The sequence below is a fragment of the Populus nigra genome, chromosome 9 (assembly GCF_951802175.1).
Source record: "Populus nigra chromosome 9, ddPopNigr1.1, whole genome shotgun sequence".
Taxonomy (NCBI): Eukaryota; Viridiplantae; Streptophyta; class Magnoliopsida; order Malpighiales; family Salicaceae; genus Populus; species Populus nigra.
This window is the reverse complement of record NC_084860.1, coordinates 9,684,168-9,701,412: the sequence shown is the minus strand read 5'-3', so window position 1 is coordinate 9,701,412 and position 17,245 is coordinate 9,684,168. Positions and strand designations below refer to the sequence as shown.

At 30.8% G+C, this 17,245-nt stretch overlaps 1 protein-coding gene across 1 annotated transcript; it reads right to left on the bottom strand.

Annotated features, from left to right (window-relative positions):
• Window positions 1-14,376: 14,376 nt before the first annotated feature.
• LOC133703034 (GDP-L-galactose phosphorylase 2-like) lies at window positions 14,377-17,245 on the bottom strand. The gene is made up of 7 exons (XM_062127428.1): window positions 16,524-17,245; window positions 16,316-16,440; window positions 16,125-16,184; window positions 15,757-15,999; window positions 15,462-15,647; window positions 15,102-15,350; window positions 14,377-14,993 (listed from the first exon to the last, which is right to left on the bottom strand). Exons 1-7 carry the CDS (start codon window positions 16,645-16,647, stop codon window positions 14,625-14,627), a joined length of 1,356 nt encoding a protein of 451 aa, XP_061983412.1. The 5' UTR covers window positions 16,648-17,245; the 3' UTR covers window positions 14,377-14,624.

The following is a 17,245-nucleotide window of genomic DNA, read 5'->3' as shown; positions in this document are numbered from 1 at the left end:
GATAAATATGGATGAACAAACACTAAATAAGCGTCGGCCAAATTAAAAAGATGAAAAGAAAGTGAAATAAAGTGATGGAATATGTAGATTATGATCTTGTTAAGCCTTTAGAACATGTTTGAGCTAAAACAGAAATAATATTATCTTAATGCCTTGATTTTGTTTATGTGATTGATGAACTTGTATGATTATGAACCAAATGAATGAATGTGTGATTATAGCATGTTGTTGTGAACATACTTGTGATAGAAATGACGAATTGCATGTGTACATTAGAAAGAAAATGGGCAACAATGTCTGGTCAAAAAGGGGAAAACCATGATGTAGACAGGCATGATGAACACTCTCAGGGAAATAAGATATAGAATGGAAAGGAGACTCTTACATAATGAAGAATTCCTATTAGAATGTGTGTGATAAATTGGAATGATATAATTATGAGCAATGGAATGAATAATTGTTGACAACACAAGGTTCGGCCATTGACCATTAGGTGGGAGAATCCTTAGAAAAAAGTACATATTTGGATTAATCTCGTATTTTCTAACAATCTTATGATAAATTTGATGAATTGGTGGATAGTGTGTGTTCGTTACTCTTGTCCATGTTATATTGTATGTTATAAACTAGAATGCCTATGATGCATTTTGCAATGCTACGATGAATAAGAAGTGTTGTTGACATTGAGGAGACCGTAGTATGTTAAAAAGAGAAGTAATAGGGCTATGACCATTGTGGGAATGAATGTCAATCAATAGGTTGTCTTTAATAATGTGGTTAAGTACAAATTATCATCAGGAAATAGGGACAACATGTATCGCCTTTACTCTTATATTTGAATATGATTTGGTGTTGGTCTATGTCCGAACTATGTGGAAGGGAAAACATTGACATGGGTCCTAGATGTAACCTAGGAAAAGGTAACATCAGGAATGACATAGTTTCGTTGATGATTTTCCATGTCAAAAACAACTTAGTTTTCGTTGATGATTTTCTGTGTCAGAAGTGACTTAGTTTTTGTTGACAATTTTATATGTCATAAATGACTTAGTTTTCATTAACGAATTTCATGCCATAAATAATCTAGTTCTCGTTGATGATTCCAATGTCAGTTTGGCCTAACCCCATTACGGGACTCTATAATTAAACCATAAAATTTATAGGGGTAACTTACATTTAGAATTGAGAAAAATGTCTAGATATGATGATTTTCATTATATGATTATATGATACGAGGAACACTTGAATGTGGGCATGTGCCTTTCTTCGAAATATGTGTGGTAATAGTATATCAGATTGTTGAATATAAATATAATGATTGATGATCATTTGGTCTATCAGGAGGTGCGACCGGGATTGGATCTTTGATCGGACGAGACCACCCCATGGGAAGAGCTGGTAGGTGGTCTCCCCCCTTTTCCATAATTATGTTAGATCTTTCTAATGAATTTTATATAAATTTTTGCTACTCGGTTATGATTATTGGAAATTGCTCATAAAGTAGTTGATTGAATAATGTGATTAACTTTGGTTAATGGTATCCATAATGGATGACCAGGATTGAATAATATGATTAGCTTCGGCTAATGGTATCCATAATGGATGTCCAGGATTGAATAATATGATTAGCTTCGATTAGTGGTATTCGTAATGGACGATCGAGATTGAATAATACGATTAGCTTCAGCTAATGATATTCGTATTGGATTATCGGGATTGAACAGAGAAATTAGTCTTGATTAATGGTATCCTTATTGGATAATTGAGATTGAATGAAGCAATTAGCCCCGGCTAATGATATATTTATTGGATAATCATTTGGGAAATGACACTCGAGTTTACGGACCAAGGGAGACCAGGGAGTTAACTTCGGTCTCTAAATCTAAAGTTGAGTGAATGGGATATACGAATAATATTAACATCGTTCAACGGAATCATAAATGATCATATTATATGAAGTTAATGAAAAGAATTTACTTACATAAGTTAATAGTGAAATTTGCAATCATGTTCTTATGTTCATCGGTATTATATTAAAGATTGTTCTTATTTCTTACAATGCATTTAAACTGTAACACGGACATTATATAGCCATGATGCGTAGGAATATATGCATTTTAGGTAACAATGTAATAGCTATGGATTAGTCGATTGACACTTTTGTAAAGACTTGAAATGATGACTTTTCAGAAATAGGGATGTGAACTTATATGTATAAAGATATAATGATATGAATGTATTGTTTATGTATTCTCTACCATAAGGATGATGGATTATGTGATCATATGGGTATTATGCTATATTAACCGATCATGCTTATGTGCTCGATTTATAAACATTGTTGTGTAAAGCATCGATAGACGTGATGATACAAAAAAACTTTTTATCACCCATTTTCGATCATGTCATGATGAGAAATTTGAGTTATTACAAGTTACAAATTGTTCCATTACATCATTTGCATAAGAGCATTTATCCGATCATGAATTCATGTCATTTCTTTTAGAATCTTGTCATGAGATCGTTGTAGACCAATAAGTCGCGCTTGTTCCAAATTGATTCCTCTTAGAACTTCATTTTTTTCTTTAGCCATAATATATCAATTTCCCACAGTTCACACACAAATCTGAATAACAACTTCTTTCAACTCAGATCATAAATTCAATGAAGAATATGAATAGCCACCACAACTAGCAAGACAAACCTTGTTCCAATCCAAATCCAAGTCAAAGAAAGCAATTTCTTTCAATCCACAATCCTTGATATTTCTGATCCCAAGACAATTATATATAAAGTCGCAAATCAGCTCTGAAACCTTTGCTCTAATACCAAGATGTTATGACTTAGCTTCCTAACCCAAACAAACTAGCAATATGATATAAAGATGAATGAAGGTGGGTTTAGTTATATGGTTTTTTCTTATGGTGTTTAGGTTGTACAAAGAAACATGCATGAACCATTTCCATTTAGTTTTACAAGCCTCCAAACTCATTAAAGCTTCATTCACGCTAATCTGACTTTTTAAAGTGTTTTGTAGTTGTTTCGCTCGAGCTTTCATCATTGGACAATCTAAATTTTCATACACATTAGAATCATATCAATCGACCTGGTGCAAAGCCCGGGTCATAGATCAGGTTGTCTATTAACTCAAGTCAATGTAAGGATAGAAATTATTATTATTATAGTTTTAAAATCCGACTAAGAGGTCGACCCTGGGCAAAACTAAATCATAAGTTGGAATGGTCAACTCAAGTTGACTCGAGGCAGTATAAAAATAAAAATTGTTATTATTATAATTTTAAAACTTAACTTGGAGTTGACCTGGGGTGATGTCTGAGTCATAAGTCGGGAGGGTCAACCCAAGTTAAGCCAAATTAAAAAAGAAAATTGAAGTAACCTCATTTTTACTATATATATATGCTAAAGACGCCTTGGTTCGTAGATAAAGGAACCGGATTCAGAATCAGATGGATTGCACCGAACTTGATTGATCATTTGAAAGATGCTCGATTTGTCTGGTGTGCTAAATTATTGACTCTCATTTTATTTATTTTTTGTTCATGTGCGTCGCCGGGCCAAAGTCTTTAGAATGGAAAAACAAAGACTTGTCCAATGATTCTCAACTCTTTAAGTACTTTGAAATGATGGATGACGACACCTTCATCCTGAACAACAATTATTACTGTAATCGATAATAAGTGGGCCCAATTGGTGACACCTTCAGTCTCCAAATAATTTGATGTCAAATTTCATCCTGTGTATGACAATTTAAATTAAAGATAATGATCAAATGGTCTGAATTGGCCTTCATGTTTTCAGTTATGTGACAAAAATTAAAGGAAGGAGGGAAATTGATTTAGTTATGTGACAAAATTCAGGAGCCAGAATAGGTTGTCTCATGAAATATAGAATCCCTGATCCGTCCAACGCAGAGTAAGGAGTAGATTAGATTCATCTTCCATGTCGAGTATACCTTCTCGTGTTTTCTAGTGAGTGGAAACAAGAAATAATAACCATCAAGATACCAGAATCATTACTTATTACGAAGGAGAGTATTTGACGAAAAATGCTTCCATTTTTTCGAATAAAATCTTGAACCATTCCCTATTACCTCAGTACCATTTACTGTGCACCTTAAGGGCCACCCACATGCTAAGGCAAAGCCAGCCGATCCTCATTCCCCGGTGCGCTTCTTGTGCTTTCTCCACTATACAATATTTTTATAGTTCTATACTGTCTTGTGATTTCATTGAGGTTATATTCTATCAGATTCTATTAGTTTATATGTCACATGTGGAATATTTGTTTGTTGAGAAATCCAAAAACAAAAAGACAAGTGCATATATATATATATATATATATATATATATATATATATAAATTTAAAAAAGAAATTCATGCCTTTTTTCATATATTTTTCAATCCTTAGAATACAAGACAAGTAGTCTATTTACATGAGAAGGAAATAAAAACATTAAAAAACATTAGAAAACCTAATTGTCATGAAAAACCAAGAGACTAAACTCAAGAGTCATTGAAGTCTAAGAGATTTTAATGGGCATTCAATATATATAATTATAAATTTTATAACACTTCTCCTTGAATGACCAACTACTAAAAATGTCTCATTAAAACCTTACAAATGAAAACTCAATGGGAAAAACCAAGCGAAAAAAAAAGGAGTATAATATTCTTGTGTGATTTATGAATACTTCATAATTCAATAAAAGGTTTTATATGGATACTTCAAGATTCATATTTGAATATTTCAGGATTCAAAAAAATGACAAATTGTTTCATTAAGACCTTGTAAAGTAAAAATCAATGGGAAAAACCTAAGTAAAGGAAAAAGAGTATAATTTGCATTGATTTAACCTTAAAAGTACATTTCTTATGATAAATATTTAAGATGACGCATTATAATATTATGGACAAGATTTTTGAAAGTTTAAGCTGGTAAAGACATTGTAAATAAGTCTGCTAAAATTATCATTTAATCTGATTTGCTTGTTATCAATTTTTTCCTTATATTAAAGCTCGTGAGTATAAAAGAACTTTGGTGAGATATGTTTTTTTTTGTCGCCATTAATGTAGCCTCCTCTAAATTAAGTGATGCAAACAGTATTATTATCTTCAAACAATATTGTGAGACTATCTTCAATTGTTGACAATCCACATTTTTCTTTTATATGCTGGATAATTGATCTTAGTCATATACATTCTAGACTTGTTTCATGGATTGTAATAATTTCTGAATGATTTGATGAAATAGCCACTAATATTTGTTTGACAGATCTCAAAGGAATTGCGGTACCTCTAGATAAATAGATAACATGTTTATGATCTCTTTTTATAGGGATTAGAGAAATAACTTGCATTTGCACAACAAATCAATTGTGAATTTGACCCATTATAAAATAACCTTATTTTATTTGTTTCGCAGAGATAACGAAGTATATGTTTGACCCCATTCTTGTGTCTTTTTATGGGAGTGGAACTATATCTAACCAATAAATTGGATGTAAAAGTTATATATAGTCTTGTACAATTTGCAAGATACATGAGTGCTCCAATTGTACTAAGATATAGTATTTTTGCACCAAGAATTTCTTCATCCTCTTTTAGCAGTCAAAAAGGGTCTTCACATCATGTGATCGAACAACCATAGGTGTACTCAAAAGATGAGCATTGTCCATGTAAAAGTACTTTAAGACCTTTTTTGTATACATTGTTTGATGGACAAATACTCTATTTGAAAGATGTTCAATTTATAAATCAAGACAAAATTTTGACTTTATGAGATTTTTCATCTCAAATTCATCTTTCAAATAGGTTGTAATTTTTATGAGCTCTTTAAAAGTACTAACAAAATTTAAATAATCAACATATACTGCAATAATAGCATATCCAGATGTGATTTTCTTAATAAAAATACATGAAAAAATCTTATTATTCTCAAACATTTTTTCTAGGAAGTATTCATTAAGATGGTTGTACCATATTTAACCAAATTACTTCAACCCATATGACAAATTTTGTAGTTTAATAGAATAAACATTTCTTGGTTTATCATAAAAGGCTTCAGGTATTTTGAATCATTCAGAGATTTTTATATGGATATTTTTATCTAATTATCTATATAGCTATGATGTAACTACATCCATTAAACACATATCTAGAGTTTCTGAGACTACTTAACCAATAAAAAAATTCTTAAAATGATTGCATCATAACTAGAGAATAAGTTTTCTTATAATTAATGTCAGGTCGTTGTGAGAAACTTTGTGCAACAATTCATGCCTTGTATCAAACAATTTCGTTGTTCTCATTTCAATTTCTAACGAAAACCAACTTATATCCAACAGGCATAACACCTTTAGGTGTATGAATTATATGTCCAAATATTTCATGATTTGCAAGTGAGTTTAACTTTGTTTGGATTACTTCTTTGCATATTGGCTAACATTTTGATATTGTTATTCTTCAACAGTTTGTGATTCAATTTCATCATTACTTTTGATGATGCCAAAAACAACCTTAAATTCAAATACATTATTTATTACAATTTTATTTTGATCCAAAATCTCTCCTATGTGAAAATAGTTTATGGAGATGTCATTATTTCTAAGTACCTAGATCTCTTTAGGAGATGCCTCTTTAGGAGGTCTCTCTTTAGGAGAATCAGCATTATGAGATGATTTTGACACAATATTTATCGCATGTTTTATGAATGAAGAATCTTAAAGAGTATCATCGTCTATTTGTTGTAATTTTTATTTTCTATGATTTTTGGCCTTAGAACCAACATGTCTTTCACACTTTAAGCATGGTATAGATTCATTTACTATTATGTTGCCTTTTTTTCCTTTAAGGATTTTGATTCTAGATAGAGCATTTGCAGTTAGAATGTGAGATTTAACTAATTTTTTTACTGTTGGTGAATACATCTGGTAATTGATTTGTAATATTTTAAAAATGAATTATCTTTTGAACTTCAAGTTCACACTGATTTGTTCTCGGATCAAAATGAGATAACTTCAGGTTATTACAAGAATTTTTTATCGTGCTTCAGGCACTAACTTTTCTTTTCTTAATGATAGGAAAATGTTCTCATCAAATGACAATATTCAAAGCATGCTTTAAAAACATTATCAGTTAAAGGTTCAAGGAATCTAATAATAAATGAAGAATCAAAACCAATATAAATTATTATTCTACGTTGTGAACCCATTTTAATCTTTTGTGGGGGTGTTATAGACATATATACCGCATAACTAAAAGTTCATAGATGAAATATATTTGGTGGTATACCAAAAACAAGTTGCAAATGAGAATATTTATAATAAGCACTTGGTTTAATTCTAACTATTGATGCAGCATATCCCCAAACAGATGTAAGCAATTTTTTTTTAGTTTAATGTGGGTGTCCGGGTCAAATTGCGCACACCTCGACTAATCCCACGGGCCCTGAAGTTAACGACTATGTAAGCCTCTAGTGGCCATAATATGAGCAACCACAGGGCTCGAATCTGAGACCACAGAGGGAGCAAACCTCTTGGTCCCAAACTTTTATCACTGGGCCACCACTTAAATGGTTAGATGTAAGCAATTAATTGAATGCATTTTATAAATGATTCTGCTATATCATTTTAAGTATGTATATGAGCAATAGGATGTTCAGCATCAATCCTAATAGAAATGCAAAAATTATCAAATGCTTGAGAAGTAAACTCACCAACATTGTCCAATCGGATTTTCTTGATTAGATAATTAGGAAATTACACCTGTAGTCTAGTAAAATATGCTATTAATCTAGCAAATGCAACATTTTGACTAGAAGGTAAACAAACATGTGACCATTTACTTGTTGTATCAATCAATATCATAAAACAACTAAAACGTTTGCATGGTGAATGAATATGTCCACATATATCTCCTTCGATTCTTTTAAGGAAAGTTGATGATTTTGTAACAACCTTTGATGAAGATGATTTGGTAATTAATTTACCTTGAAAACACTCAGCACTTGGATTTTCACTTGGTAAAAGAATCTTTAGGTTCTTTAAAGGATATCCATGTGAATTTTCAATAATTCATTGCATTATTATTGATCCTGGATGTCTAAGTCGATCATGCTAAAGCATAAATATTTTTGGGTCGGAACATTTCTGGTGTATCATAAAATTTGTTTCAATAGATTTCATGAATGTATAATAATTTTAAAATAGAAAGCACGTAATTTTTCAAGCACGAGCTTCTAGCCTGAAATACGTGAAATAATATAAAGATATTATTTTTTGTCTTCATCTATTATTTCAATATGATAACCATTAGCATGTATATCATTAAAATTACATAAATTTCTTCTGGATTCAGTGAATGTAATGCATCTTTGATGCTCATTTTTGTGTTATTTGGTAATATAATATTAGCTTTTATGGATTCTTTAATCATGTTTGTTGGACATGATATTATAGTGACATTAGCTTTGGTTAATGTTAAATATTCAAAGTATTTCTTCCCCTTGAGAATTTTGTGCGTTGTTGCATTGTTTATTAGACATAAATCTCCATCATGAAAAGTTATGCCTCTATTCAAAATATAATTAAAGTTTATTATTTTACTGAAATAAAATTGACATTTTTTTATTAAAAATACAATAAAATAAATATCTTAATATAAATAAAAAAAATATTAATTATCATCAAGGATTCCACTATTAAACATGTTATTTGTTTTATCTAGGTTTTCAAATAAATCAAAAACATCAAGATAAGCATTAACATTAAGATATACATTATGACCTTTAAGATCATTTTTATGAACAAAATTAGTCTCAACTGTATTTTATTTCAGAAAAGCTTAATATAATACTATAAGATGTTTTAACGTGCAACAAGTGTGAGACCAACGACCATGCATACCACGCTTATGACACTTATCTTCAAGTTTATGCAACTTATTGCCCTTTTCTTGTTTGGGTTTATTATGTCTCTACTTCTAGTAGTTTGGTGGGTTATCTTTTGAAGGGTTATCTCTTCTCCCTTTTCATTTATTTTTTTCAAATCTATACATGTAACAACCCCAGATAATGATCAACATTTTTAGACATTACCTCAATCCCATAAATTAGAAGAAAAAAAAAGGTAGGATTTTTTTTCCATCTTTTTACATATATCAAATTCTACCGAAATTTTAGCAGAATTTTCTTTGTATTTAAAACATCCTAAATGTCTATATCAATTCAATCACACATCAAAGATCACAATTAAATACATATACTCAATAATTTGAACATTTCAAACCATTTCATCATCCATACACAAAACTAAAATTCATTTATCTGACTTTCTATGTTTTTATTTCATACCACTTCCTGAAATCAATCAATATATTCTTATTTATTTTGCTGAACATTATATCATAAAATATTAATAGTAAATAATTATATTATTTCATGAACAAGTCTCATTTAACATTAAATTTCATAATATATTTAAGCTAAAACATAACCAATTGATATTCCATTCATCCTAATTAATTATCACACACCATTTACATCCAATTCATCTTATACAAATATTAAACTGGATTAATTACATAATTGTTCTCATTTCAACATTATTAAATAATACTATTTATAACAAAATATATGCAGAAGAGATTTGAGTGCAGTAAAATGTTTATCCTACGGGATTAAGATGAACTTGAAATTTTACCATGCATATAATAATCAGCACAATAATTGATTTATTATTAATATTATTAATGATCTTTTTATTTTAGAAGAAATAATTAAACTTGAAATTCTAACCAAATTAATTAACAATATATTCAATGATCCATTTTTACTCCAACAATTTCATCTCATTGCTGAATCGTTAAAAATTCTTTCCAATATTCTATTTTTTAACATAACAAATCAACCATGTATTTATCAAACATAATTTTTTGATTAAAATTCTACAAGTTCAGTGTTTCCTTCACTATTAATAATTTATAATTTTCACTTATAGATACTCATTAATTTGGCACTTTCATTGTAGAAATCAATCAATTATATTTTTATTTTTAAATACCACATGAATTCTAGTATTCTCACCTCGATACTCTTAATTATGAGATTTTTCATTTTGAAAGTCAATTCAGTTTAGTATTCTTATCTGAATACCATAAAAATATCAGCATCCTTTCTATAATATTTGTTTTCAATCTGGCATTCTCCATTTTAAAAGTCAATCCAATACAGTATTCTTTTCTGAATACCATAAAAATGTTAATATCCTCTCTATTATACTTTTCGGTCTGACATTCTCTATTGTGAAAGCCAATCCAATCCAGTATTCGTTTATGAATACCGTATAATTTTGGAAGCCCAAACAATTCAATATTTTTTTTCAATTACATATATTATTTTATTTATTAAACCGTATAATTTGTTTTCTCATATAATAATTACGACCAACAATTAAAAGTAAATATTATAATAACCTCAATACTAACATCCTAAAATTTTGATTAATTCAATTTTTGTGGTGAATATTTTTACCTACCTACAATTGTCTGATGTACTCCCATTCCCACGGTCTCTAACCCGCCAGTAGCTTCTTATAGATTCATGAAATCTCTCTTTTTGGTAGATTCTTTCTTCTTTATTTATTTATTTTTAATTGAATTATCTCATCAATATATTCTCTATTTAAAAGCCCTTAATCATTATTTCTTTTATTAACTAATATAATTCTTTCCCCTTCCATTGTCTCATGAAAATAGACTTTATTCCATGTTAGATAATTAATATTCTCTTCTCACTATTAATAAATCCTTCTTTGTTCTGGATTCATTTGGCTTATTTCTACCTAGCTTAACCATTTAAATCCATTGATTTATTTTTATATCTTTCGGTCAAAGAAAGCAAATTCTTAATATAATGATCTATTTTTCCATCAATTCCTCACCTTTACACATTTAAATCATCTAGTTAATATATTTATTCACAATTTTCTTAATAACTTGAATAATTTCTTTTCCAACTATAAAAATAAATAGTGATCGAATGGGACCTAACCAATTTAAGGCATTCATTCAAGTTTTTTTGTTTCATTATTTCCTACTCAAACCAACATGCTTACTTTCATAATTGTGCATATCATAGTCATATAAATATCATAACCCCACATAAAAATATTTCTAGTTAGAATTTATTATATTCTTTCAATAATTTCTATTAATCATTCATCATCCATATAATTTCGCATACGTATCAACATTAGTCTATCATATAAGCATCAATTTATGAATTACATAACTCTACATAACATTCTTTCATGCATAATTCATAAATATATCTTTAGAAATGCACAAGATTCATAAACTTAGGCACTTTACCACTTACGCACAAGAAACATGAAGGTAAAAGGTCCTAGAATAAATTTTTCTTTTCTTTCTCCTTATTTCTTCAAAAACCTGCTAGCAAAATCCTAAGGATTGTTTTCTTGATTTTTTGTCCAAATATCCTCTAAACTTCCTATAATCCCTTACTCTCTAGTATTAATGCTTAATTAGATGAAATCTAAATGGAAAATACAAGAAATCTCCCCAATTGTTTCCTCTCTTCTCACCCTTTCAATAGCAGGCCATGAATGGCTTCCCATTCATGTACTATATCATGAAGTTCATTTATTTATATAATGGCCCAAAGTTCATTTAATTCTCTACTTAGATCTCACTCTTTTAACACCTTAATTGATTTAATCTCATAACCTTTAACTTAATATTATTCAATTTTACCCTTCTGTCATTTTATTTTATTTATTTATTTTCTCATAAAAAATATATTTCTATCTTCATTAATTTCCCTAATTTCTTTTTATTAAATTTATAATACTAGAAAATTTTGATCAGGTGTTCACAATACCCTTAGTTCTTTCTTGTATTTTGGACAAAGGTTTCATTCACTTCAGGGAATGGTTTAGAACATGTGGCACGAGATTGATTATTTTTCATCAAAAACTCATTATTTTGTTAAGTTATAGAAGACATGAAACTAGTTCTACGTACCTTTTAGAATTACATTATCTATATTGTTGTTGCAGGATCTAACATTTGGTCTTTTGTGATATTTTCACCATACAATTTCTTCTGTGAGGTAATGTTAAAAAGAGTAGAATTATATTTACTAACCGATTTAAAATCTTGTAACTTCAGGTGCAACCAATCATAACGAATTTAAGAAAGTATAATACACTTTAAGTGGTCATTTCTTTCCTTTAGATTTTTCCACAGAACAAGAGGATCTTTTATTGTGAGATATTCAACTTTTAATCCTTCACTTAGATGGTGGCGAATAAAAATCATTGCTTTTGCACGATCATGTAAGAATGTGCTATTTTCTTCTTTGATAGTCTCTCCAAGATTTTATGTGCAACCAATCATAACGAATTTAAAGAAGTATAATACACTTTAAGTAGTCATCTCTTTCCTTTAGATTTTTCCACAGAACAAGAGGATCTTTTATTGTGAGATATTCAACTTTAATCCTTCACTTAGATGGTGGCGAATAAAAATCATTGCTTTTGCACGATCATATAAGAATGTGTTATTTTCTTCTTTGATAGTCTCTCCAAGATTTTATAGCTTCTAGATGAATCTTAGCATCAAGGATACATGACAAATAATTATTTTCAGATATATCAAGAGTAGTAAATTCATGTTTTGTTATATTTGATATTATTTATATAATAAAAGAAACTTATTAAATAAAATCATGAACATAAAAGAAAAAAAAATAGTCTTTTAAGACTGCCATTTATTTAGTTCTTTAAAAATACTAGTTCTTCAAGAACTATATTTAATTTGTATATTTAGGAACTTACAATACTAATTTTTCAGAAACTTTAGTTCTTGATGAATAAAAAGGAAAGAAAACTTGTCAAAAATAAGTTGCAGAACCAAATATATTCTATAAAGTATGAAAAGTAATGAAAAGAAAATATTGAAATTGATACAAGCCATGTAATATAGGAGTTCATGTGTGTCAATATTCCAATATAAATTAATTAGAGTGATTATATTGATAATGTGTTACAAAAATAAAGAACAAGTAATAATATACATATTCAAAATAAAACTTAAAAGAAAAATTCATACATTTTCTTATATATTTTTCAATCCTTAGAATACAAGACTAGTCTATTTATAGGAGAAGAAAATGAGAACATTAGAAGACAATAAAAGATCCAAGTGTCATAAAAAATCAAGAGACTAAACCTAAAAGTTATGAAGTCTAAAAAATTTTGTTGGGCATTCAATACATGTAATTATAGATTTTATAACAATATATATATATATATATATATATATATATATAAACCTTGAAAAAATAAAATATGTAATTATAGATTTTATAACGCATTTTATTTCTTGTTTTTAGGCCTTTTTGGAATATATAAATGGAGTGTTCACTATTGGTTTAAATAGAGCTAAGATACTTGAATTTGAGTTAATATTATAAATAGAGAATGTTTTTTAGACTGTTTATTGTTAGTACATGGTCAATTTTGAGCTTAATTTTTCATCTTTTTATTACTCGGAAAAATGAGTGGATTCTATATGGTTTTTAAGTGCAGAATTTCATCTTTATAAATTAGCATGACTGTGTATGCATTGAAATTTTCTACAAAGAGTTATGTCAATTTTAATTTTAGTACTTTCTAAGTGTTTGTTTGCACTTTCTAAAGTTAAAAATGAGTTATTGTTATTTATTGTCTATAATTGTGTTTAAATTCAATTATTAGGTATTATTTATGTTATTTTAGTATTTTTATGACTTGAAATAATGTATGAAATATATAATTATGATTCAGACAATTATTAGGTTTTATTTATATTATTTTAGTATTTTTTAGACTTGAAAATATATTCCAAATATATAATTATGATTCAGATTATATATTGTAATTTAAAAAAAAAAACGAATTGAAATCTTTTAACCTAGGCAAATTGACATGTATCAAGTTCAGTATATGATTTCCTTGACTTTGTCATTATTATTTTCTTTTAACTTTATACTTCTGAAATGGTTACTCAATCCGGATTTTCAAGTGGTGAGTTGATTTTTTTTTTAATTCAAAATCTTTGAGAGGTAAGCGAAAAACACCTTCTTTATGGTTCAGCAAATGAATGTCAATCACATGACAGACAAACTAACGACATTGGACATAATGATAAAATCATTCAAGGAACAATAAATTAAAGTACAAAATCCATAAAAATATGTATAATTCATAAATCATTTACCTAATTTTTCTACATGTTCATATTAACGTCTCATTTGGATTCAGTGCCCAGAAGAAAATTGTCATGAAAAGATACGAGTTCCAAAGAGCAAACATTCCATAATATTTTACACAAATCCCATGCAGTACATACAAAGACCACATTACATGGTCAATAGGCTAAAGACAACAATCCACTCCAAGTTTAAAAATGCAAACCTAGTTTGCTTATTTAGACTAAAGCCATAATCCACAAACACACTAGTGAAGACCACTTGTATGCCAAAACTGCCATAAGCTTATCTGAGAGCCAGATATGTCACTGGTCTGCTCACCTAAGCCCAATACTCACTGCAGAACTAGACATCCTTGACTCCCAGTAACCATGGCTGAATGGGAGTTTTCATTAATGGCATTCACTTCTTCAAGAGACGGATGTTCAACATTTGCATCCTCAAGCACGTTCTCAGAATCAGTTCCACTGCAATTACCACTGTAGGAAATAGCTTTAAAGATGAGAGCATTCACTTCTTGGAATCTCTCTTCGGAGAGAGACACCTCAGCAAGAAGCCTCCAAGCATTCTCTTCCGATGCCTCCTCATAGTCTTTCTTCCTTTTCAACACCATATGGCCGCTGATTTCCCACACAGCAGGGTTCACTTGGGTATCAAGAAGCTCAGAACTCACTTCCCCTAGGGCTTGCTTCTCAGCATAACACTGTTCATCCATTAGACAACATTAAAGAATTGAAGACAAGTGTAATCTATGCAGTTAAAATATCAACAAGCAAAGAAGTCAACTCCATGTTGCTCCCATGTTCAGTACCTGTGGAAGGAGAAAGATGTGGTTTCCACAATCAGCAATGAGCACATTGTAAGGTATGTTGTTTTCTTGAAGGCAAATGCAGGCATCTGAGACAGTGTTAGATAAATCTTGCAGGGCATTTCCACCCTCAAAGAAGAGACCTCTGACAGGATAATTCACAAGCTCAGAGATTTTCACACCACCATCCAACGTAGTTATCTTCTTGGTGGATGCCTTCTCAATCGGAAAAGGCACAGTCAAGTAGTAAGCCTGTTCCATGTAAATTATCAAACTGCCAGCTCATTATCGAATGAACTACCGACCACTTCTAAGGGATATGATTATTCAAGTCGAAAAGGATATAGCTATTTGGATAGTAACCTGGAAGTGAAGATGGTTAATGGTTGCAAAAGCACCCAAACTATTGTAACCCAGTCGGAAGTATGGATCCCCAGCTTCAGCTGCCATGTGAAGTGCAAGCAAGAAGCTATCACGATCAATCCTCTGAGGCAAGCAATCCAGGACACGTGGGATTAACAGCACATGCCCATATTCAATAGGGCTCACCTGTTAAATTGACACAGCAAAAGCAATCAACCATCATCTTACTGCTCTACTCAGATACCACTGTCAATCAAAGAAAAACAATGATGTAAGACAAGAACCAAGGATGTACGTTGATGGCAACCACGCTTGGAGAATTCTCAGCATCAATAGTGGCATCCGGGAAGAACTTGACTTCCCCATCTTCACTCTCTCCAAACTGGAAGAGGATCTCTTCTTGGCCAACTTTAGTGAAGTTAAATTTGTTTCCATCGAAAGGCTGGAGGACCTTATCGACACGGAATTCAGTTGGCCTCTTCTTCAAGTGACGGCCCTCATTCAGCTGAGCGATAAAACCATTGCGACCCGGTATCACCTAAAGGAACATCACCAAAGATTAGGCAGAAATATCATATCCAATTATGTAAATACTACCATATTATTATAACAGACTCAGCTTCAAATTGAAACCAAATAATGATAATAAGAGAGAATTAAGACCTTGGTTTCACAGGTGGTGACATCATAGCGAAAGAGCCCTCTCTGCATACGGTCCTCCCACTAAAAATTCAAACAGGTACATAAAGTAAACTTAAAATTGACTACTCAACTGCGAAAAGATATGTAAATAAATAAATAAATATCAATTCAATGGAATATGCTTGAGTTAAGAGTAGGTTAAGTAATAATACCTCCCCGAGAAGGAGCGAATTGAGGAAGGCAACTGGAGGCTCACTCTTGTCATGTTCAAACACATCCTTCTGCTCTGTGATAATCCTGTCCACTTTCTTGAAAGTATACAAAGGTAGGCGTGCGCCTATCCATACAGCAAATGTTTAATAAACATAAATCAAACCAAACGAGGTTTCAATTAAAGATCTTCAAATAAAATAAAAATACCTTGAAGGCAACAATTTTGAAGGCAATTGCGGCCGCAACCCCCTCCGCGGCGAGAACCCTCCTCACCTTCCTCTTTCTGGTAGTTGGAAACAACAGTAGGAACCCTTTTGATCCTAAGCATCATCTTGTTCGTTTATTCGAGATCTAATGCTTTACTTATTGGCTGACTGGCTTTTACAAAATTCGAATGATGTTTTTTTCTATTTTAGATGTGATAGGGAGTATAATAATAGAAATAATACTAAGCTACAACTAACTTAAAAGAAGAAAAAACCGCCACCAGCAAGAAAGAGGAGATCAGAAGGGCTGCCGCCTTCGGAGGGCAGAGCGCCACGTCCACCGTGCGGCGAAGGGTTGCTGCTCTCGATTAAACAACCCTTACGTCGTACAGCCCGGACATGAATTAGAGGCCGAGTTACTCCGTGTATAGCCGTGATGTCTACAACTCGTCTACCCTGGGTTTTTAACCCCTATTCTTGAACTCTAGAGAATTTTTATAGATACCAGGGGAAACAAACCCACTTTGGTGCTGCTGAAATGAGAAATAAAATTTTATTACTATTAGAGGAGAGGAGAGGAGAGGAGGATATGCGAATTTGGTTTCCGAATGTGAGAGAAGGGGAGGAGATGGGATGTTATATAGATAAGAGGGGAAGTGGGAGCTAGTCTGCTAGTGGCTCTGGCTCTGGCTCGGGCTCTGGCTCAGGAACCTAGGCTGGGTT

What these genes read in the sequence shown, in the direction of transcription:
- LOC133703034 (XM_062127428.1), bottom strand. Translation starts at nt 16,647, where the DNA reads ATGATGCTTAGGATCAAAAGGGTTCCTACTGTTGTTTCCAACTACCAG. An exon ending in ATTCGCTCCTTCTCGGGGAG is followed by an intron (nt 16,185 to 16,315) that starts GTATTATTACTT and finishes TTGAATTTTTAG; the next exon opens with TGGGAGGACCGTATGCAGAG. An exon ending in TTAACCATCTTCACTTCCAG is followed by an intron (nt 15,351 to 15,461) that starts GTTACTATCCAA and finishes TACATGGAACAG; the next exon opens with GCTTACTACTTGACTGTGCC.